Here is a 23,639-nt window from a genome sequence, read left to right on the forward strand (position 1 = left end):
CTCTTATTTATTTCACTTCCAATGAAAATATCAAAACCAAAAATACATTTGTCCATCGTGAAGCTTTCTGACGTAACTACATAAACATTTTCCTTTTTTCCCAAACTCAAATAGGAGGAAGCTGAGTCAATGTTTGGGACCATTTTCAGCATTATGAACTGACTGATGTGCTTGATAGGACAGAAATGTAGATTTAAGGCTTTAAACACTGACTCTTCTCAGTCATTGGGGTTTTTGACAATAAAATCATTTTTTGACACCACCTGACTTTTCTAGCAAATCTCACCTGCGTTCACTGAAATTAAAAACACATCACATATGAATTTGAAGAATGAGACTCAAGTTATTTTGAAATTATTTCACTTTAACAACAAACTTTAAACATTCCCTCCTAAATATCCCGTTGATATTACATAATAACTTTATATTGGAGGAATATGAACTTCATGCTTCATCTGCATGCTCATTTCCTAGTTCTTACAAAACACAAATTATAAAACGAGGAATTTTCAAAAACCAGATATACAGTATATAATATATATAATAATATATGAATATGCATTGATTTGTGCCCACTAGTGGGCAGTGAAGCTCTAAATCAAACTCACAGCAGCACTGACATGTGATTAAAATGGATTTCAGGCCACGTGGGAGGAAAATGCCAAATTCACTAAGCTTTAATTTTTCGTTATGTCTTCAACACCTAAATAAATAACTGCAATTGTGAAACTTCACATCATTAAATATACTTTTTATCCAAAGAGAGTTAAAGGATAGATTTAACTCAAGGTTTACAGATCAGAATTATCTCTAGCAAAGGACGTGTGGATCCAAATGTAGATGCGATGACAGACTTGATAATAAAAACAGACTTACAGGCAGATTGATTGACATCCTCTGTGTTCAGTTGGCCGTCACACAGGAAACCACACAGGAAGATAAGCACATGATCCCATAAGGAGCTGGTGACACTGGCGGGTTTATATACATTAGATAGATATATGTATGTGAGTGGGCCGGGAAGCTCAGGTGATGGAAATAGGAAACAGGTGAAACATGGTGGGCGGATGCAGAACGAGGTGTCTAAGGAGATGAAGAGATGCATCCTGGGAGAGATGAGCAAAGAAGCGCTGAGGATCCGACAGTGATGGTCTCAGTCTCTGTCTGTCACAACATCAGAGGCGTGAAACCAACCAACCCACTCTGTCCTCACTGAGATCTGCATGTTTTATTTCAGCGTCTGTCGACACCTCGGCCTCAGAGAACAAGAGACGACTAACGTTCTTCTGACGGAGCCTCGAAATCCTGCTTCAGAGATGAAGAGATAACTGAATGTCTTGTTATAACATGTGACAACTTTGAATAATTCACCAAACTCATGTGTTTGCTGTGTGTGATGGAGATGATGAATAAACAGAGAATTTGACTAAGAATTCTGTAAACAGTTTGATTTCTGGATCATGAGGACATTTTGGGAGATTTTAGTTTCTACCGTGCAGAGTAAAGAGAGTATGAAGAATTAAATTCAAATATGACAGACTTTTGGAACAAATTCCAAGTAAATTGATAAACAAACACATCTTTAAATAAAAGAAGCAATGTGAATTAATTTCCACTGTGAAAGCAGTGACCCCCCAAATAAAATGTTTGGCCACACAAACATAGTTCATGTCATATATATATACACAGTATATATATATATAGAGAGAGAGATTAAATACTTGCATACAAGTAAATACAGGTTTAATGTCAATCCATATAAGTTTCAATTTTTGTTTCCTAATCTTGGATACATTTTCAGGAAGGTTTAATTGTTTAGTTTGTTATTGATGCTGCTAATGCGGTTTCTTTCTTTCTATTCTGTCATTTTTCTAAATATTAATGTCTTGATAACCTGTTTTAGGTCGGCCACATAATGTGCATGACAAAATACTAAAAATCAATAAATCAAAATACATTGGATTTCAAATTTTATTACCAGAATGATATTACGGTTTGTGGGCCTGTATGGCATTTTTAACAAGCCTTTATTATATTTGCCGGTGGCAGGTGGCGGTTACACATGAAGCAACCCCATCAGGAAACCTATTTGGTGACAGCAAACACGATTATCCTCGTCATCTCTCCTCTGGCTGAAAACTATCTTTGAGCTCATTTGCTGGTTTGATTGGCACTGACCCTGAGTCTGTGGCCCATTAACCAATCAGGGGGAATCCCACAGGAGGAATTCATTACTCTGTGAACCCTTTAAAATCTAACCAGCTCCAACACCAAGCATGAAGATGGTTCTGCCTCCGTGTCAGAGCTGGACACGGGTTTTCCAAAAGCAACTTGGCCTTAGATTCGCCTGAAGTTAGCATCAAATTATTTTTAAACACCAGCTGTAGATCCAGTGTTTTTCAAATCCTTCTATGGGCAGCTGGAAATCAGTCATCTGAAAGCATGAATCCAGTGTAATCAGCTCAGGAGTTGTAAAAACATCTTTGTTAAGGATTGAAAAATGTGATTCCACGGGATTTATTACTTGTCTCCTTGTGAAGGTTGGACGTCAACATCAGAGTCTGGACACGTTAGATGGTGATCATGGAAATAGTTGAGTTTTTATTGGAGCTGAAGGGATTGATCAGATGTAGATTTACCAAATCAACAACTAACTTCTCTCTTGACCTCTTGTGAAAAACAGATTTGAGAGAGTACAAGCTGAACCTTTGTGTTGTTTGTTCAAGTGAGTGAAAGTTGTCGATCCATGCGTGCATTACTACCCAAAATCTTGGATTAAAAAGATCAAGTGTTTTTCTCATTCTACATGAAAGAAAAAACACAAAAAAACAAACAAAAACAAATACTCAAAAGTACAAATAATAAAAACACCAAGGATGAAAAAATAGGAGCCCACCCAACGATCCCCCAGAGCATCACTGACCACCCATCATCTCTCTATAACAGATTCCTTTACTCCATTAACCCCGGCAGTCGACAACTCTTAATACACAATGTTGTCCTTTTCCCATCTGGAGAAAGGATTATTCAAAAACTTAGAGATTGGACTGAACAGCTCCTCCTCGACTTCCCCTCGGGTTTTCTCTTCTTGGTGATGAAACACTTCTGCCACAAGATGTCACTGAAGCACAGCTTGGTCTTTTTTATTACTGCAGCAAAACTTGCACAAAAGTGTTGGACCTATGACTGTAAATGCTTCCTATGAATACTACTACTACTACTACTACTACTTCTACTACTATTTCTTCCTGTATATCCAGAGTTCACAGCATTAACAGACAGTGAGGCATATTATATTAATGATTAAAGCCACAGTTATAGCTAATAAAAGCTTAATGATGTGATTAATGGCTGAGTTCCATTCAGCTGCAGGGATTTCAGTGGAAGTGTTTCTTTTTGACAGGAAGAAAAAATGCAAAAGTAAAAAAAAAATTAATTGATAATGAAGAATATTTAACATTTTAACTTTTAATCATAAATTCTGCAAGTGAACAAAGACATGAGCTCAAATATCAAATAACTGAAAATAAATGTGAATTTTCTCACCTTACTTATTTAGTTTGAATACACTGTTTACTATTTTCTAAAATAAAAATAAAAGATTTGATCGCTTCATGACACAGACTCTTTATAAGATTTAGACTATTTTTGTCCATGTAACCAAATGACTGCATATTTAGTTTAGAAAACTGTTTTTGTGCTTCTGATAATAATTTAACAAAAACATAATCATCAGTTCACGTGAGACACGTTTTGAAAAAACTGGATCTGTCACTGATTTGTGCCGCTGAGTCAACAGGAGGATCTTTTCATACCTAACCTCACTAACAACTCTTCAACCACATCTTCACCTTTCAGGATCTGTGTGACGAAAACAACAACCTGGGCAGGATGTGTGTTTTGTAATCTTCCTTAAACATTTACGCTCCTGACAGGCAAAGAGATTTACCGTCAACTAAGTGAGTTAATAAGTAGAAGACGGGCCCCTGGGGACACCGTGTCTTGGACAGACTCCTTGAAATCCCTGAGAAAGGTTGAAAGTGAAGGTTATGGAGACATAACTTTGGGTTTCAAAAGGCTAATCTGTGTTCGGTGAAGGTCCGAGAAACAAAAACAAGCAAGAGGGTTGTTTTCCTTCTTCTCTCTAGCCTATTTTAAATATCACATGAAAAACGTTAACATATGCTAAATACAGATTGTTCAGATCTTAATATGGGCACCAGGTTAAAATCCCTTCAAAAGGGAACAGGTGCTGGATGACAATACTCATCAGAGCTCATCATGTTTAAATCGTAATTTAGATTATTTCTAGCATTAACTCCAGTAATTTCAAATCCGTACTTTACATTTTCCTGATTTATAGATTTCAGGCTGATCTCTTCTTGACTTTTTATCCATAAGTTTTGTGTAACACGTTTTGTAAGTAGTGGAGTTTGTCTGGTGGTTAAATACACAAACGAACAACGTGGAATCGAACTGCTGCAGGAACAAATGTCGTGAAACATCTTTAGACGCTGATGACACTCACATGTTAGCAGACAGGTCTGGTTAGAATCGTGCGTCTTACATCTAGAATATATTACTTTAAGAATAAATTAATATGTCTAAAGCATATTGACGTCTACTGGCAAATGCAAGTCTATTCATTTTCACATTTCCTTTTCTTTCTTTGCTCTATTTTGTTCTCCACCAGCCACAGAGGAAGCAGCGGTGCAGAGTGACAGTGGATTTTGAAATGTGACCTGAGACATCATCTCTGCATGCACGCACACACACACAAACACACACACTAGCAGGAGTACGATCACCATAGCAACCATCATCCACAGCCATTGCCCCCCCTTCCCTCCGTCCATCTCTTCTCCTCTCTCCCCTCCCCCTCAGTTTGGCTCCAATCCGCTCAAACACAAAAAAGAGCGAGAGAGGGAGAGGGGGGGTAGTAAGGCTCCCATCATGCTTTGCACGAGGAAGCAGGAAGAAGCAAGATGCAGTCAGGGTGCACACTGGAGCACAGTGGTGTGGAGGAACCCAACACACTGGTGGTGGATGAGGACGCACTGGTCAGGGAGCGATGGCCGGCGTCGCCTGTTCAGGCTGCTCCTCCTCTCCGGGTGAGTTCTCCATCGTCTGACGTGCTTTGAAACCAGGAAACTGATGGATGGAGCTTTGTGGAGCAGACAGATGGATGCAGCCGGTGGATTTAAAGGGGCAGAGCAGTAATCCCCCCCCTCAGAGGGAGCAGGATGAGTGAGCAAGGGATCAAACAAGGTGATAGGCCAGACAGAAACCAATAAGGTCACGTGATTAGTTTTGGTCAGCAGGAGGTGGCTGTGATCTTATAGTGCATTGATGATGTCACGTCCACCAGCACCACCACCACCACACAATCCAATCTTAAGTGAGTGTATCAGAGGGAGATAAAGACGTTAACGGTCACCAGTTCACACCAACACTGACAATAACACCATTCAGTCTAATATAATACACACAAGGACACACACACACAGACACACACACACAAACACACACACAAACACTCTCTGTGAGACTGTCATACAAAACACATCTCATTCATATGTCTATATTAAACAAAAACATTTCACACACTATATACTTGTCTGAGCCTTAAATATTAAATTAAATATACACAAAAAGATAATAAACTAAATATATACAGTATATTACTAAAATGAACAGATAGCACTTCTTTTTATTTATTCTTACCTCTGTACCTGACTGCCACTACCACTATAGGGGAAATTATAAATAACTATACCAAACTCATGTCAAAAAAGAGTAAGTGAACACATCACTGTTCATAAACATTGAGTAATCCTTACTACCTGTTTTCAGCTGAGTAATAAATTTGTCTTAGTGCACATCAGGTCTATACAAACATTCCTCTGAGATCTGAGCAGCCGTCATCATCCTCTTGCGGCTCTCGTCTTTCATTAAGTTTTTAAGTAATCACATCTGAGCTGATAGTGATGCTATCAGAGGAGCTGCAGCAATAAAAAGCTCTGGAGTCGCTCGGGGAAAATAGTGATTCAATGTAGTAGGTTCACTTTTGAAGGTTTTTTGTGTTAAAGATTCGCTCACACACACACACACACACTCGACCCCAACACCTAAAATCCTTTGTTTGCCCCGAGTAAACGTCACAGACTGAACTAGTTCTCATCAGAATTTATAATATTGACTGAGTCACATCTGATTGGTGTCTTCTGGCCGACAGAGAGATTTGGGTCATTTCCCACTTCACACAGATAACAGAGAATTGTCTCGTTGCACCACAGGCACAGATCTTATCTTCTGTTTACCTTGTAGCTCACTCTGTCAACAGGATGTATTTAAAGAGCATAAGATGCTGAACATTCGAGTCTGTGCTCATTTTCACTCTGTAAACACGAGAGTGTCTTGTCCTCGTCCAAGACACTGGGTTACAGTTAAGAATTGACTTCATTAACTTCCACACACACACAGAGAAACATGCCGTCCCACCCACTGCCGGTGAGCGAGCCAATAGGAAGCAGTGTGAGTGTGAGCAAAGCAAAGGGCTGCTCTTATCTCACTATTTATCCTGCAGGGATCCAAGTCATATCTGCTGCTGTCTGAGGGACATCAGAGAGAGGGAGAGGAAGAGAAGGAGGGAGAGAGTCAGAGAGGGAGAGGACGTTTTCTTTTTAAACTGATTTCTTTAACTTGACACATCAGAGACTTTGCATTGTCTCGGGGGTGTGACTCTGCAGGTGAGTGCGTCATCACACTTTACTTGGATTTATCTGTTGCTGATATTGGTTTGTGTGCCCACTGGAAATTTAAAAAATCATCAAAAAGAAAGTTTAAAAGTTGTTGTGTTGATGACAGGGATTTGCTGCAGTTGAACAGATGTCTACAAGATGGAGCTGGACATGACAAAAAACAAAAAATATTATATATCTAATATATAGAGAACTTTTGTTATATTGGTATTGATGAAATTATTATTATAATTTTATCGGTCAACCCTACTTCGTTCCGTATTTATATCTGTATTTCTGCAGACTTATTTACTCTTTTTTGATTTTTCATTAAATTTGTATTAGTATTGCCAGCCTTTAAACAGTTAACATAATAAAAGCTCTATTTATAGTGCATTTTTCAACAGAGAACAAAGTGCATCACTAGAAGAAAACAAATGAAATGAAAATACAGAAGCGTTTTAACTAAGATATTTTTGGATCACTGATAAAACATATTAATATATTGCAGATGGATTTCAGTTTCAGTTTGCTTTATTTCTGACCTGGAACGGTTTCCGTTGGTCCACATGAGACCTTTATCTACACACAACTGTTCCACACATAAATCTTCAAACCAGCAACTTTTCTCTCAATACAATGTTCCAGAATTCCAGTCCTGAGTTTCAACCTTCAAACAGTGTTGACTCTTCAGTTAAACATATGATTTGCATCTTTGCTAAACTACCTGTTCTTTAAATAATCAGCAGCTGAGCTCAAACATAAGTTTTCATTCGCTTGTAAAAAAGTTAAAGTGACGACATTGAGAATAACATAATATTATATCTTTAATGGTGTTTTTTTCTTTTCCTATGTGGAACAGTGACTTTTTTCAGATTCAGCATGTGGCAAACTTAATGAATGAATGTATGAATTATTTTCCTTTTTAAATAATAAATTAAAATTGTAGTTGATAAAGAAAAAGAAAAAGTAGTTATTGTTGTGATATTAAAGCTTTTACATTACTTTAGTTAAAAAAAATTACCCTAAATAACGATGATATAAATGTTATTATAGCAGCTCATGATTAGTCAGCTCCCTGTCACATGATGCGTTTTCACCCCTTTAAACTCATGAAATGACTCCACAGAAACATTTACATATGAAAGTGCTGCTGGTAACGTCAGGTCGTTTGTTAGACACGCTGAGGAGCTTTTCTATCACAGGATTAAAGGCAGGACATTGATTTGAAACAGGTCAGAGATGCAGCTTTAATCAATCGCTGCTGTTCACGCCCGACACTTGTATAAAGTAAAGGCTTTGGTGCAGTGTAGTCCTCAGTGTGACTCCTGTTGTGTTTGTCCGTTAATCAGGTGTAATTTCTCTTCTTCTATTGAGAGAAAACCTTGTGTAGTTGCGCCAATTTTATCTGATTGTGTTGAACACAAACACAAAGTACTTCTTGTGCTCTTGCAGAAGTTCTTTGATTTTGGGTTTTACGGCTCGAAGCTGCACAAACATTATTTGTCACCTGTGGCTTCCATCAGTTATAAAGTCAGGTTGGGATTTATAACAACCACATGAACACAGACTCTGTTTTAATTTCTTCTAAGGGGTTGTTTCTATGCAGAGTGAATGATTAGTGAACAAAGAGACTGCAGGAATCTTTATTCCTCTGGTGAATAAAAAACACAGAAGCACGGTGAAACATTAATTTACAGCAGATCTGATTAAAGTTTACGTAATTTCTCTTTATCCCTCTGTCACATCAGTCAGGGAGAGATTTCAGGGCAGCAACAGGAAGTGTAAATCAGCCCGTCAGTGTTGTTGTGATGGTCGAGGCTGATAACATGTAATTTAACTTGGTTATGTCACGTCAGACGCAGCTGTGACACGGAGGTGTTGCTCACATGCTTTCATTTAGTGACGTAGTTTCTGTTATGGGGTTTAAGCACCAACTCATCATGTTCATGGTGTCATTATCTGTGGAAAACAGAACTTAGACCTTTATAAAACGCTGTGTTCCTGTGTGAAAAATGATGATGCTTAAGCTGCTGTGTCGTCCATCTTCATATACATTTCATAATTTCAAAGGTTTACAACTTTTCTGCAGTAAAAAGCACTGCAGAGCACCCTTGAAAGCACGGAGGCAAGGCAAGCTAGCTATTTAGAGGAATAACAAAACCGACAAGAAGCAAATATAAAAGTGACCCAACACCAGTCAAGAGCCTGAAGGCATCTCCACTGATATTTTCTTTCCATTTTTCTCTTTCTCTCTCTCTTTTGCCTTCTAGGAGCAAAGCTGACCACTTGGTCCACCTCCTCTTCCTCGTCCCGTCCCCGTGCTGCCTCCTCTTCCTCCTGAAGACCATGGAGGACGTCGCCAAGGTCACAGAAACCACACAGGCCCGGCCGGCTCTCCTGGAGCGGCGGGTCCGCCAGCGACCCTCCGCAGTTTCACTCCTCAAATCCAACCTGAAGAAGAGCCTGACCTGCTCCGTGCCCAGGGTCCGCTCCACCCTGACCGGGTTCTTCCCTGTGGTGCGCTGGCTGCCTAAGTACAAGCTCAGAGAGTACGTCTGGGGCGATGTCATGTCCGGGCTGATTGTGGGCATCATCTTGGTACCGCAGGCCATCGCCTACTGCCTGCTGGCAGGGGTGGAGCCCATCTACGGCTTATACACCTCATTTTACGCCAACATCATCTACTTCCTCATGGGGACGTCCAGACATGTTTCTGTGGGGATCTTCAGCCTCATGAGCCTCATGGTTGGACAGGTAATGGGATCAGACCTAAGTGAAAACCTGATGAATGAAATGCCAAAGGGGAATAAGCAGCATCTGTTGATTATTGGTGTTTGTCTGCAGGTGGTGTATAGGGAGGTGTTCCTGGCAGGTTTCGACCTCAGTGAGGATTCCAAAGCTCCCGGTCCTGATGTGTTCAATGGCTCAATGGGCGTGAACCTCACGGCGGGGGTGCACACTGTGGAGTTAATGGGCATGCCGTGCGGGAAGGAGTGTTACGCCATCAGTATCGCTGCTGCTGTTACATTCATAGCAGGCGTCTACCAGGTAAAGTTGAATCTGGATTTTACTGTCAAAGAAACTGATATTTAAAGGCATCTTTTGGAGTTTTACTCAAGGAGCCACAGATTCTTAGCCTTTAAATCCCCTCACCAGCTCATGATGGCCGTGTTTCGGCTGGGCTTCGTCTCCGTCTACCTTTCGGCCCCCATGCTCGACGGGTTTGCCACAGGAGCCTCCTTCACGATTCTGACCGTTCAGGCTAAATACCTGCTGGGTCTCAAGATTGCACGTTACCAAGGCTACGGCACGGTCGTCGTCACCTGGTTCAACATCCTCAGCAACATTCACAAGACCAACCTGTGTGACCTCATCACCAGTGTCATCTGTATCTTTGTTATGGGTAAAGGACTCTATTTTAAACATTTCCCATCAGATTCTCAGTCACTTTTTCTGCTTCCATTGATGATATTATTTGCGAAAAAAAAAGTGTTAAAGGTCGTACATTCCTTATATGTAATAACACTACGTATTTTGAATCCTAGTGGGAGCGAAAGAGCTCCAGGAGCGCTACAAGGATCGTATAAAGATCCCTCTTCCCACTGAGCTGGTGGTCGTGGCAGGAGCTACACTGGCCAGCCACTTTGGGGATCTCAACAGCCGTTATGGCTCCAGTGTTTCCGGTCACATCCCCACAGGGTTCGTCCCTCCCCAGGTGCCCAGCTTTAGTCTGATGCCCCGGGTGGCCCTCGATGCCATTCCTCTGGCTGTCATTAGGTACGGCAGCACCGAATAAAACTCAAGTTGCACTATGATGTCTAGAGTTTTAAATTTCTGGATAAAGCCTGAAATGGAAACAAAACGTTTTATCTTCTAGTTTTGCCTTCACCGTGTCGCTGTCTGAAATGTTCGCGAAGAAGAACGGCTACACGGTTCGTCCCAACCAAGAGATGCTGGCCATCAGCTGCTGTAACATCATCCCCTCCTTCTTCCACTGCTTCACCACCAGTGCAGCGCTGGCAAAAACCATGGTGAAGGATTCAACGGGCTGCCAGACACAGGTGACTGGAGATGTTAAAAATTGTCAAATCCATTTTAAATAAGTGGTCAAAGCTTTCTTTGTGTTTTAAATGTTTAAACAAATTTAATAATTTCTTGAAGATCCTTGAGTTGATAGCATGTTCTAGCTTTCCTGTGCAGAGGACAGCTGAGGTCTTCCTTGAGGCCATTTGTGGCGTCTCAACAATCAGAGGAGCAAAACCTAATGTATTTAAACTGTTCTTTAACTTTTTGGAAGGTGCTCATCATAACATATTTCTCTCCTCCATTTTCCTCTATGTTCGTCTCTCCCCATTTCCCTGCACCTTCTTCAGGTATCAAGTCTGATCAGCGCCCTAGTCGTCCTTCTCGTCCTCCTCTTCTTCGCACCTTATTTCTACGCCCTCCAGAAATGTGTCCTCGCTTGTATCATCATTGTCAGCCTTCGGGGGGCACTGAGGAAGTTCAAGGACGTTCCGGCTAAGTGGCGCGCCAGCAGGGGGGATGCCATTGTTTGGCTGGTCGCCATGTCGTGCACCGCTCTGATCAGTGTGGAGCTGGGCCTCCTGGTTGGCGTCGTCTTTTCCATGATGTGCATCATCTTTAAGACCCAGAAACCAAAGGTGAGTAACTTCAGCCTGGTTTTTATGAAATTAATAGTAATGACAGTAAATCCAGAAAGTATTGAAAATGAATTCAGTGCATGTCTGAAACAACTTCAGTGAAAGACTAAAATCCGTAAACTCATCTGATCTAATCTGATGTCTGATGACAGGTTTCTCTGATGGGCCGGGCCAACGACTCTGATCTTTACGAGGACGTGGACGAGTACAAGGACCTCCTGCCACCAGCGGGGGTCCAGGTCTTCCGCTTCCAAGCTCCTCTGTACTATGCCAACAAGGACTCTTTTCTCAAGTCGCTCTACAAAGCTGTCGGAGTCGAACCATTCCTGGAGGTGACCAGGAGGAGCAAGGCAGAGAGAAAGGCCAAAGAGATGTTCTCGAAGGAGGCCAAAGCAAACGGGGAAAAAACCAACGGAGATGTGGTTATTGGACTTGTCCAGAGAGAACTGGAGTTCCACACGATAGTTTTAGACTGCTCTGCCGTCCCTTTCATAGACTCAGCAGGGCTGGCCGCGTTCAAAGGACTGGTTAAGGAATATAAAGAAATCGGGGTGAGCTTGCTGCTCGCCAGCTGTAACACCTCCGTCATTGATACCCTGAGGAAGGGACAGTTCTTTGGAAAGGACGAAAAAGACATGAGCAGCTCGCTGTTTCATACAGTTCACACTGCAGTTCTTTATGCAAATAGTCGAAAGCTCCAAGGCAATGGTGCCATTGACGCCGATGCATAATGCAGACTGCCGGTGCAGTGATGGACTTTTTCCTGAATTAACGATGTAATGTTCAGCGGTGAAAAGTGTAGAATTTAAACTTGTACCGACTTTGTTATAGTTTCTCTTTTAGTCTGACTTTGTATGGAATTATTTTGTATAAAATCTTGCTTTTCATCCAACTGCTCTGATTCACAACATGTTACCTTGTCTTCAGATCGAGAGTCACCTCTGGGCCGGTAGCATCAAGCTGGCACCGACTGGAGAAGGGTGTCGTCACCGGGTGAAAGATATCAGTCACCCTGGTGGAGTGCAGAGACCCTTTAAACTCTGATAAGTCCATAAGGGGCCTCAATACTTTTTAAAAGACTAATTCAACTTTTGAAGAAGAAGCATTTGAAGAAAAGCTGTGCGCTACTGCAGCTTCACTCAGACACTGACGGATCTTCAGACTGTTTATTTACAACACACTTGTACTCTGGCCCTGTTCTCTGGTCTCCACAGCTTTATGATCTGTCATATAAATATATGGGATTTACACACTACTGGGAGCGAGTCTCAGATGCTGGAGGAGAACGAGTCATCACTGGTGCTTCATGAAATGTAGATTGTTGCTGAGTAACAAATGGCAGCAGCTGATTGAGACATTTTCTCTTTTCAACACTTTTCATCTGCTGTTTTAATGTGACGTTTAAAATGTAGATTCAAGCAGTTGAATTTAAAGGCTCAAAGTTCAGGTTGGGATAATTCAACAAAGGATTAGTTTTTAACTTTGATCGTCCAAAAGACGAGCAGGTCAAGATGTGGACATTCTTGTTTCTAACTTTTGAACATTAACATTTTGTAATTTCATAAAGTTGTTCTCTCGTCAAACATTTCTGTTTTAAAACTGAGAACATTTTTGATGAACCACTTGTGTCTGTGACTTCCTTTTTATCAGGGTAAGAGTTAGTGACTGGATATAAAAATAGACAACGTGTCTCCACTTCCTCCCACAAACCAGAAATTAAGCCAAAATATTCTGGATATGGACGCTGCCATCTTCCACGTTTGGAGCCATAGTTAATAGCAGTTAACTATTTTCCAGACAACATATTTAATCTTAAAAGTCGTTCTAATGACGGCCGACTGTTTCCCAGAATGATGATTTGTGTAGAGAACCTGAGCAGCTTCACCAGGCATCACTGTTCTGCTGCGTCAGACTAAACAACTATCTGTTGGTCTGTGACATCATGTAATCACGGTCATTAAGTACAGACAGAATCGTCATAATTTAAAACCCTGACTGTCGGTTTTATGCAAGTTGAGTGGTTTTAAATTACAGCACTGCTGCAGGTTGTATTTTACCTTATTTCACTGGCCCTCGTTTTACTTATTAACTGTAAACATTGAGTGAAATGTTTGTCTCAACCCAGACTGTCAATGATTAAATAAGTTAACATGTAAGATAGTGTCACGCTTGAATTACGACTAAAATGAATGGCTAATAAATGTGCAAGTAGGCTATGTTCTTTTCTGAATTTTTACAAGTCTAGTTGAGAATATTACACAGAAGGGTTTATAGATGATTAACCTTTTGCGCCGGTAGCTCAAAGTTAAGATAATGGTCCGATACGATAACAGTTTACAACATATCTGCACAAATAAGAGCTAGAGAGAGAATTTAAAGCTCATATTGATCAGAAACATATTCCCCATCATATGATATCATATAAGTGACACTGTGAAAACATTATTAAAGGTTTGGGTGCATCCATGCAGGAGGTGGACTAGTGGCAGAAACTTGGACTATGGGCAGAAAAGATCTCTGGTTCGGCTCTGGTTCGACTCCACGGAGAAACAACAAATAGACGAACCTGGATTGATCTGTCCAAAAATCCAAGAGGATTCTCCCTACCCTGCCTAGGGCCCCTGAGCAAGTCACCTTACTCCCCCAACATCTGCTCCCCGGGCGCTGTACACGGCTGCCCACTGCTCTGTGTGTCTGGCACCGGATGGGTTAAAAGCAGAGGTTAAATTTGATGAGTGTGCCTGTGCATGTCTGTGCATGTGTGTGGGATAATAAAATGTATCTTAATCTTAATCTTAATAATTAATCCTGTAGGACTATGAACTTAAGCATACATACAATAACATCATGATGAAGTCGGTAAAGTACTTTTATATTGTGTAGTACTGCGTTAGCTACTACAACCGATAAGATTAGAGATAGAATTTACAGCTTATTTAGAAGAGCCAATCATCTGTCAGCACAGGGTATACATGAAGACAGGATGATGACATAAGTTCAATAATGAAATATTAAAAGTTAGAATAGCCTATTGCAGTATATGCAGCACATGAACATTCATTATCACACGAGGAGATGGTTTATTATTTTCTGACATAATTATCATATTTTAGAAACCAAATGAGATGGCAGAGACTCTAAATGATAGTAATTAAATCATAATTTTGTTGCCCCATTTAAATAAAACAGAAGAAGCTGACATGAGCATTATCCACAATAGAGAGGAGGAAAAGAGGTTTTGATGAGCATGTGGTTTGGCCTCCAATGTGCAGAGTCATCAGGAGGCCCCTGTGTTCAACAACCTTGTAACATACAACAATAATTATTTAAGTTAATCACTGAACAGAAAACGTTCAGAGAGCAAAGATCAAACCTAAACTTTTACACGTTAAACCTGAAATTGCTGCATAATCGTCTTTTACTGTATTCAGTCCACTGTTCTGTCACCAGCAGCCAAACTCAAACAGCAGTTCCACACCATCGTATATAGAACTGTGTGAAAGTTGACAGCAGCGTGTAGTTGAACTGAAAGTTTTCATAACTGAATTGCAAACAAAGCTGTGTATATTTACATGTAACATTCAACGTACCCACAATAATTACTCAACATCAGCAGGAGGAGGCTTGTAGAAACAGCTGTTCTCTGCTGGGGACGGTTATTTCCCTCCTGTCTGTGGAATTAGTGCAGCAGGCGAACAAGGACGATTTATAACCATCATGTTTGACTTATCATATGAATCCATGATAAGAAAACAAACTATTTAGAACATTTTATGGAAAACAGCTTTTTCCATGTTTAAAACATTGAATGAAACCTTTACACTTTGAAAAACATCCCATTTTTAATTTTTGCGTAGAAGTAGAAAATCGATTGAGATAATTATAATAAACGATGATAGACTCATTTGTGAGTTCTGTTTAGTGACTCATGTCAAGAGAAAGAAGAGACAACGAAGTGGAGCAAGCTGAAAAGAATAAAAGTCACTTGGTTTGCTGACAGCTTTACTCCGCGTTCAGTGAGTGTGTGAGTGTGAACTCATCACTTCAACAGTTGTTATATGCACACACGTATGCAAAGGGCCAAACAGTGAATCTAAGATAAACCTGATAAACATGTTGTGCAGGTTAAGTAGACTTGTACTAAAATTTATGACATAAATATTAGCAAGCCACCTGGGGGCGATCAAGATGCTTTGGCTTCCATTTTGGGGGCGTCGTCATGTCGTCCTTCTTTAAATGCAGCGAGTGGTTCAAGTTATCAGAAAACAAACTCACTAGTAACTTATTTCCCAGCATTCTTTATTCATTTGAATTATTTTAAAAATATATTTTCAAAGAGGCACTGAAATAAATATCATACATCTTGATAAGTCAGCGCCGTAAACACACACGAGCAAAATTAAAACAATCAAAAGGTTCATTCACGTAAAAGATCGAGCAGTTTGTGATCATCAGGCGGCCACGTCAAAATAAAATAAACACACAGAAAAATATAAAGAAGGCAAAATAAAGTCATTTCTCTCAGCACCTGCATGTTCGCTGCATTTTCCAGCAATAAGTGGAGTCATCCTGATATTCATCATTTAGGATAAAATCTCACTGGGAGGAAATAAAACACATACTGGCCTCGGGTAACAGGAAAGAGGAGTCTGATCATTTTGTTCTGGATTATGTTCTTGATCAAACACAGATTGTAACAGCGTGTATACAGTAAAAATACTCAAAACAGTATAAGGCAAATGATTCACAGACACGGCAAAAACTATATGGAAATAGATACAAAACATGACATTAAATATTAGAGCCCGACTGATTTGTCGTTTTGCCGATCGGAGCCTTTCACAGACGTATCCGTGTCAACATTTATGTTTGTCGGTGTGAAAACTTTAATTTTGTAGAAGAAACAATGCAGAAAAGATTTGCATTTAAATAACTTTGTTTGTATCGGTGTGATTAGTTAAAATTAAGATTATGGTTAAACTATAAAATATCAAACCTCTGTCATAAGGGTTTGATAGTGACATTTAAAAAATAATTGAACATTTTTCAAACTTATTTATCAGCAAATACATCGTATCAGAATTTCAGCATCGACCCCTAAAAACCCACATCAGCCGGGCTGCATTAAATATTAAAATATGGAAGTTTGTTGCGTTATCTCAACAACTTAACACTGGCCTTATTTAAACATAGGCATCAAGTAGATGAACATTTCCCACACACTCAGTCTTTATGGGGAGTTTATGGCAGAGGACCCTCAGGTGTGATAACCACTACAGCTGATTCAGGATTGTGCCTAAAGCCGAGCTGACATGTGGCCGTTCGCCTGCTCACTGACATGTCAGCAAAAACGTGACTTCATTGAACCCCCGGGCTCATTCAAAGGTCCTTTCACAGAGAAGAACATTAATCGTCGAGTGATATGCTTTTAATTGAGCAGGTTTTTGAACCACTTTCTGTCAAAAGGGGTTCTTCAGTTTCATTTTTGTCCTAAACTAACGGCTTATTTGTTCAAAAGACAAAAGGTTCCAAGAGTTTTTCAGTTCTGAACCTCGTCAGTTGTGGCAGAATTATTCTCTACAGACCTTTAACTATTTGTTCACAAGCTTCAAATGCTGAATATCCAGTAGTTATGATATTTTCAGTGCTTTCCACCGTTTATCCAGACGTTTCACATAATCTAATCGAAATGATAGATAAACCAAAGTCATAGGCAGCAGTCATTGTTCACAGAGGCGGTAATGTTTCCCCGATGTAAAAATCACAATTGAAACCAACTACTGGATTATGATAGTCTAGAAAAACATCAAAGCTCAGTTTGTTTCAAGAGATAAATACAAATTCCCACATCATGCATTGATCTAATGGCTACAATGCAACACCAGAGGCTGCTATATATATATTTATATATATATTCAGGGAGAAACTTTGTGGAGCAGCAGAATCACACAACTGTTTATGCCGATTTCACAGGTCGTGGGGTTTGATCTGCACAGGGATCTGATGACTCTGATCTTTAATCTGTTACACATTGATTAGAATAATTAAAGTCACCCAGCCACTGTTGGCTGATTGGAGTGAAAGCTAATAGTGTCCCAGTACTGTCCCAGTGTCAGGGCCTCTGCTTAGTGGTTGGGACTTGTAACAGCTGCTTTCACTGGTTAGACGTTTCTTGATATTTACATTGTTAGTTGAATTGGTTGTTTACCTACAATCTTTGAAAACAACACTGTCTGATGTGTTTTCACTTAGCTGCTGCTGGTGAGGGCCGGGCAGGGCTGACTGTGTCTGAACTGCATCATGTGCACGGCCGTCTGGTGCCACCAGTAAAACATCACCACCACCAGTATGTGCCACACCTGGTGACTGGCGCCCAGGTAGTTCAGCTGGCCTAGGAGAGGAGACGTTTGTTAAAACATGCTGAAAATACTGTACATAGTGTTTTTTGTAAAATGTCCAAAAATTTTAATCACATTTCAGGAGCAAAGGACACCGGAGAGATTAATTCTTACTGAGGTCCACAGTTTATTCTAAGTTAATGCTAATGTACTGGTTGGAACATCTGGTCAACTCCAGCTGCTGATAAAGATGGTGTGATATAATGAATCTAAGATCCAGAAAAGCTGATAAATGGACACTGAGATGAGTTTTATCAATTGTTACTAAGAGAAGGTAATTAACAAAGAACATTTCATAAACAAATTATAAATCAGCAGATATACTGGTTAAAATCAAATGATCCCTTTTTCTTATATTTTTTTTGTCTTGTGTCTGCATTAATAACAATGTCTTCTTATATTCCACTGTAGAATCAATAATGTATTAAACATATAAGCTTACATCAACACATCATGAGTTCACTACTCTACAGTCTCTGGAAGTATGCGTTTTTTGACCGAGTTGAAACTTGAAAAACTTCTTTGTGTATTAATTTTGTTTTAAAGTTTTTAACATTTTCAATATATTGGCACAGTTCACTTGAGATATTGTTGCCTTGGTAAATTGTGGTCCGAGTAGAAATCTGCCCTGACTTTATTTTGACCTCAAACCCTCAGATTCCTCTGCTTCAGTTCCTCTGATGCGATGACCTCTAGTGGCGTTGAGGGGATTTGTTCATGACACGGCAACAAGGTGGAGAATAAACCACTGAGGGCAGCTCAGAGGAGACCATGTGATTTTGTTCTGAACAGCTCAACTATATAACTACACGTTAAACTTTGAACTGCATCTGAACTATTGACAGAGCAACGGCCTTCGTTGCTCTGTCAATAGTTCAGATGCAGTTCAAAGTTGATCTTTTCTCACTTGGTTTAATTAAAGACTCACCAGGGAAATAGCGTTCGGGGATTTTGGTGACGTAGAACAGGAACGCAGATCCAGCGATCAGGTACATCACTATCACACGAGGCAGGAACAGCTGCACAAACAAGAACAATAAAAAACAGGATTTGTGTGACTAAACATTCAGGTCAAGAGAGTGAATCATCTACAGTGAAATCAACTACATGGAAAATCAGCAGAGTCCGGTCCAAATGATAGCAATAATAAAAAAAACATGACCGAATTCCTCACCTGTACAACCTCACAGGAGAATCCTCCGTTGACCCCGACCCAGTGGCAGGCGGGAATCACACTGATGCCGGCCACGCTGCAGAAGATCGCCACACGTATGTGTCGCCAGTCGTTGCTGAGATAGCGGGGGTGCACCTGGGCGCAGAACACGGCGAGGATTAGGGAGAGCACGGTCAGCAGGTAGAGCTGTCGCCAAAACTGCCAGACGGGAAACAAAAAGAGATTATTAACAATAAAATCGCAGCCATCAGAGCACTATCAGGTTCCGATCATTTACCAGCCTTATCTAAAAGAGATGTAATAGTTGTGACACATTTAAAAAGGCCAACATGACATCACTGTGGTAGAAATTGTCGCCTTGAGTATTTCACACCTACAGCGTTACAGTAGAAAGCGTAGAAGATCCCGGGGACGTAGCAGCCCAGGATGCCCACGGAGATACCGGCGTAGTCGAGTGCCAGCCAGCGCCGGGACGTCTTCTCTGACCGGTGGCAGGCAAACAGGTGATAACCCACCGAGCACAACATGCACACCTGGCAGGAAAACACACAGGAATGTAAGATCCAACATCCACCACGTTGTCGTATATTCAGCTAATATATCTTTTTAACATGGCTATAAACCAGAATGACATGTTTACATGTATGGAGCCTAATTCTCAGACTTTTTAAATACTATTCTATATGTTTCTATTAGTTCTCTCCCTTTTTGGAATGATCTTTGACCTGCTAATGGATGGGTAAGGAAGGAATGTTTTATAACAGGTCCTATAACTTTAGGTACGACACATGCCCATATTTAGTCAGCGATCCTATGTGTGATGTCATCTTATCTCTAGTTTTGGGGTGACCATCTCCCCTATAAGAATCCTTCCTAGAGCTCGTCCTGACCCTTAAACTTCTCTTAATAAACTTTGTTATACTGCAAGTACTGGGTCTGCGGATTCTTCCTTCAACATCATCTTCAACAACACTCTGCTGCTTGAATTACACGACAAATTGTTTATTCATGTTTAAACCTCCTTGTATAGAAGCCATTGTTGGTTTCATCAATTAAGTCTTTAAGTTTTGCTTTTTTTTAATTAAAAGTAAACAAAGTTATGTTCTGACCAATATCACACATGAACTTATCTCAATAAATTATGATTTGTAAGGATATTCCAGATACTCATAACATACGTATGTGGACAGATAATGTGAATATAGGAGGAAGGTGAGAGGAGAACAGAGACTACTAGGTTTCCTTTTACATTATCAGCTGCTACACAACTTATACAAACGTGACACATCTAAACCACAACACTTAACACTGTCTCTACATTCAACCGTTCACCAGCTGCCAATGGGGACTTCTGACGACACTACCATTGAGATTGCTGCATTTTTCCTCTACCTGTACAATAGTTTACACACCTGAGCAGGTGGATGGGACTTGAAAGCACCTGTGGCAAGGAATTTAAAACCTGAATGAACCAGTTATTCCACAGGAACGTAATATAATGCAGAGCAAACAGTTCTGTAGTAAAATCCTAAACACACATATTTAGATGAGATGATGTAAATTCTTCATGTGAGTAACGTCTCTGGGAGAGGTACGATAAGGTCATTTCTTTAAGTTTGAAGCAAACTTAAAACCAAAATAACAAAAAGTAGCAGAGAAGAAAGGAATATAGTCAGTTTAAAACATAACCAAACACACACATATATATATATATACACAGACAAAAGTAATTGTACCTGGAAGCAGAACAGCCCTATAGCGTAGATGACGTAGTCCTCTCTCTTGGCTCCAGAGGCCGGGAGGGTCGAGGTGACGTCATTGACGCCCAGATAGAAGAAGAGGAGGAAGCCGAGCAGGTGGCTCCAGATGTTCACCGTCTCATTGGACATCATGAAAATACTGCAACGGACAAGAAGATACACAATTTGTACACGTGTGCCAAAAGGCAACAAAACGGCGACAAAATGTTGGTATTTGTTTTGAATACCAGGTTCAAAACAAGAAAACTTTAGTGTGCATTTGGACTTCTGGGGAATCATATTACTGGACTACTTGGATTCAGGCAAAGTATATTCTTAAATAAGCTTCTCTGCTAGATTACTATTGTATCTGCTGTCTTAGGTTAACTAGATTGATAGTTTGAACTGTTTGGTCTTTCCTTGAATTGTATGAGATTGGAGTTTGTTAGTTTACTGATTTTGTTTACCTTTTATAGTTTCACTCAAGTGATAAATGGTGGAATGCACTTTCTTGATTCTTGTTGTTCTTGGTTTGTACCCTCGGGGTTGAATGCACTTATTGTAAGTCGCTTTGGATAAAAGCGTCAGCTAAATGAAATGTAATGTAATGTTTTCCTTGTCTGATATTGGGCAGGATACACCTGAGGGCCTGTGTGCAATTTGCTGTGGATTCAAACACAAATCCAGATCATTTAAATGTGGTTTCCAAAAGGGACTGTTGGTTAGACATGTAGAATACTCCCTCACCTCCTCAGGCAGAGCTTGGAGGGCAGGTGGGCCCGGTACCCGTCAGTGATGAAGGGGTTCTCCTTGAGGAAGAGGGGCACCTGCTCGTAGGTGTACAGCCGAATGTTCTGTGGAACCAGCACGGGCCAGTGCTGGTAGCTGCCCAGCTCGATGTAGGTGGCCGACCTCAGCAGCTTCTGGGGCATCTTCAGCAGCATCTTGTTCCTCGGTTCCTCTGGTCCAGGGGCAGGAGGTGAGGGGGGGGGGGGAGTTAAGGCTGAGGAAGTTTTAGAGAGATGGAAGGAAGATTAAGGTCTGTGTGAGGAAGTAGCACGTTTCCAAGTGTTTACATTAACATGATGGGACAGTGGCTTTTTAACAGCACAATCCAGATGTGAGATGTAGCAGCCAGATGTTTATACACGTGTTCTCTGCCTTTCCTCTTCATTACCTTACACCCTCATCTCTCTGGCTGTGAGATCAAACCTTTAAAAACACCACCACACACACAATGACTCAGAATACACTGTGATTCACACGCTTGTGTCGGTTGTGAAGCAAAGCTAACAAGCTAACAGCTAGCTAGCTCCAGACAGATGGAAACCGGGTCAAGGGAGCTCACCATCAGTCTCAGGCCGACCGTCGACGTCCTTGTTCGGGCAGCTGGTCCATGTCCGGCCGGTTACTTCGCTAACATGTGGTTAAAAACCACATTTCAGTCAAAAACAGGTTTTACCCATACACTGGTATTACCACATAACAGCTGCAAAACCTGTCTTCTTCTCCTGCGGTGGCTGCGGTGACATTAAAGTGGTACGTTACCGCCACCTAGAGGTCAAATCTATCTTTAAGCAACTTCTTCAAAAGCATAATAATAATATAAACAATACAATTATTGATGTAATTTAATACAATACCACATTATTATTGTATTATTCCATTCCATCTTATTTTATATTAGAAATGTTCTTATTTCGAGGGTTCTTGTAAATTGAATATATACCTTTAGAAGGATTTCGAATTAGACATGTAAAGAATGTGAAGAATGTATTATTATTATTCATCATCTCTATATAAATTACATGTTTTGTGTGTCTTTTATTGTGGTACAGTTAAGACCTACATCTCTTAAGGGAATACAAAATAACGCTTGCTGACTTCAATGCTGCTTTCCCCTCTAACTTTATAATATTGTAATTTTAAAATTAAATGTAGATAGTCTGTTATATATTTGAAGACCAATGTCGTCTGTATGAATATGAGAGTGAAAGAACAACGAAATGTTTTGGACAATCTGAAGTGGTACATAGCTGTTAATATTGAGGTGATATAATATATAGTAATTGTTGATTTTCAATCATGAATACTGACGTCTGTAAGTACACACTTAAATATATCTCCCATATTATAACACAAGCTTCATGTACTAATTTCTAGATTGTGATTTTTCCCAATATGACATAATACGACATGACTCAAAACTGAAAAGTAAAACAACGCCCATGGTTTTAATTATAGAGCAACTGGTTTGCTAACAGTGGTCGTTTGTATTAAATAATCACGACGTGTGACCACAGCCTTGCAGATGAATTTCATTCTCAAATTGAGGGAGGATCTGTGGTCCCACACTATTCAGACGTGTCCCTTCATATTTGAATCAGAGCGTCCATGTGTGCCACATCTGGAAGACAGTGGCATCGTCTTCTGTGCCTGTAGCCTGGATGAAATACTTCCAGTCCTTCCACTGGCAAACATACAAGCTTTTTTAACCATTTTAAATCAAGGCCTCAAACCTCAAGTTTCACTTTAAGTGGTTTTGACCCTGAAAAGTTTTCTTGTTTGACAGTAACATATTATTGATCATCTTGCGCCTGCTCTTAATTTAAGCTATACAATGTTTACGTTGACTAAAACCTTTTAATGCACTCAGACCATCATTTAAAGCACATTATCCAGAAGTTCAGCCAAACATAGTCTACTGTAAACTTTGGGATCACTTCTCACTCTCACTGATTTATGTGACTCCAGATTATGACAGATTATTATTATGACAGTTCTCTTTTATGAATGATTCTGGCCCAGTTCATCTTGGGGTCAGGGGCTGAAAAGCTTTTTATCTTCATCAGAATAGGGAGGGAAGATTGATTTGATAATTTGATAGGGGACATGGAAGCAGAATCCTCGTCCTCTAGTCCGAC

The 23,639-nt window shown here is 40.3% G+C and overlaps 2 protein-coding genes across 2 annotated transcripts; one reads left to right on the top strand and one right to left on the bottom strand.

Annotated features, from left to right (window-relative positions):
* Window positions 1-9,089: 9,089 nt before the first annotated feature.
* slc26a1 (solute carrier family 26 member 1) lies at window positions 9,090-12,135 on the top strand. The gene is made up of 7 exons (XM_061079840.1): window positions 9,090-9,497; window positions 9,588-9,791; window positions 9,900-10,146; window positions 10,289-10,520; window positions 10,621-10,804; window positions 11,117-11,404; window positions 11,557-12,135. The coding sequence occupies exons 1-7, from the start codon at window positions 9,090-9,092 to the stop codon at window positions 12,133-12,135; spliced, it is 2,142 nt and encodes a 713-aa protein (XP_060935823.1).
* A 3,547-nt stretch (window positions 12,136-15,682) lies between these two features.
* On the bottom strand, window positions 15,683-21,703 carry LOC133015105 (progestin and adipoQ receptor family member 3-like). The gene is made up of 6 exons (XM_061082274.1): window positions 21,463-21,703; window positions 20,713-20,875; window positions 19,354-19,509; window positions 18,977-19,174; window positions 18,731-18,821; window positions 15,683-17,795 (listed from the first exon to the last, which is right to left on the bottom strand). Exons 1-6 carry the CDS (start codon window positions 21,657-21,659, stop codon window positions 17,653-17,655), a joined length of 948 nt encoding a protein of 315 aa, XP_060938257.1. The 5' UTR covers window positions 21,660-21,703; the 3' UTR covers window positions 15,683-17,652.
* Between the last annotated feature and the right edge of the window lie 1,936 nt (window positions 21,704-23,639).

Source organism: Limanda limanda, chromosome 1 (assembly GCF_963576545.1).
Source record: "Limanda limanda chromosome 1, fLimLim1.1, whole genome shotgun sequence".
NCBI lineage: Eukaryota > Metazoa > Chordata > Actinopteri > Pleuronectiformes > Pleuronectidae > Limanda > Limanda limanda.

What these genes read in the sequence shown, in the direction of transcription:
- slc26a1 (XM_061079840.1), top strand. Translation starts at nt 9,090, where the DNA reads ATGGAGGACGTCGCCAAGGTCACAGAAACCACACAGGCCCGGCCGGCT. An exon ending in TCATAGCAGGCGTCTACCAG is followed by an intron (nt 9,792 to 9,899) that starts GTAAAGTTGAAT and finishes TCCCCTCACCAG; the next exon opens with CTCATGATGGCCGTGTTTCG. An exon ending in ATTCCTCTGGCTGTCATTAG is followed by an intron (nt 10,521 to 10,620) that starts GTACGGCAGCAC and finishes TTTATCTTCTAG; the next exon opens with TTTTGCCTTCACCGTGTCGC.
- LOC133015105 (XM_061082274.1), bottom strand. Translation starts at nt 21,659, where the DNA reads ATGCTGCTGAAGATGCCCCAGAAGCTGCTGAGGTCGGCCACCTACATC. An exon ending in TAGGGCTGTTCTGCTTCCAG is followed by an intron (nt 19,510 to 20,712) that starts GTACAATTACTT and finishes TTTTCCTGCCAG; the next exon opens with GTGTGCATGTTGTGCTCGGT. An exon ending in ACGCTTTCTACTGTAACGCT is followed by an intron (nt 19,175 to 19,353) that starts GTAGGTGTGAAA and finishes CCCGTCTGGCAG; the next exon opens with TTTTGGCGACAGCTCTACCT.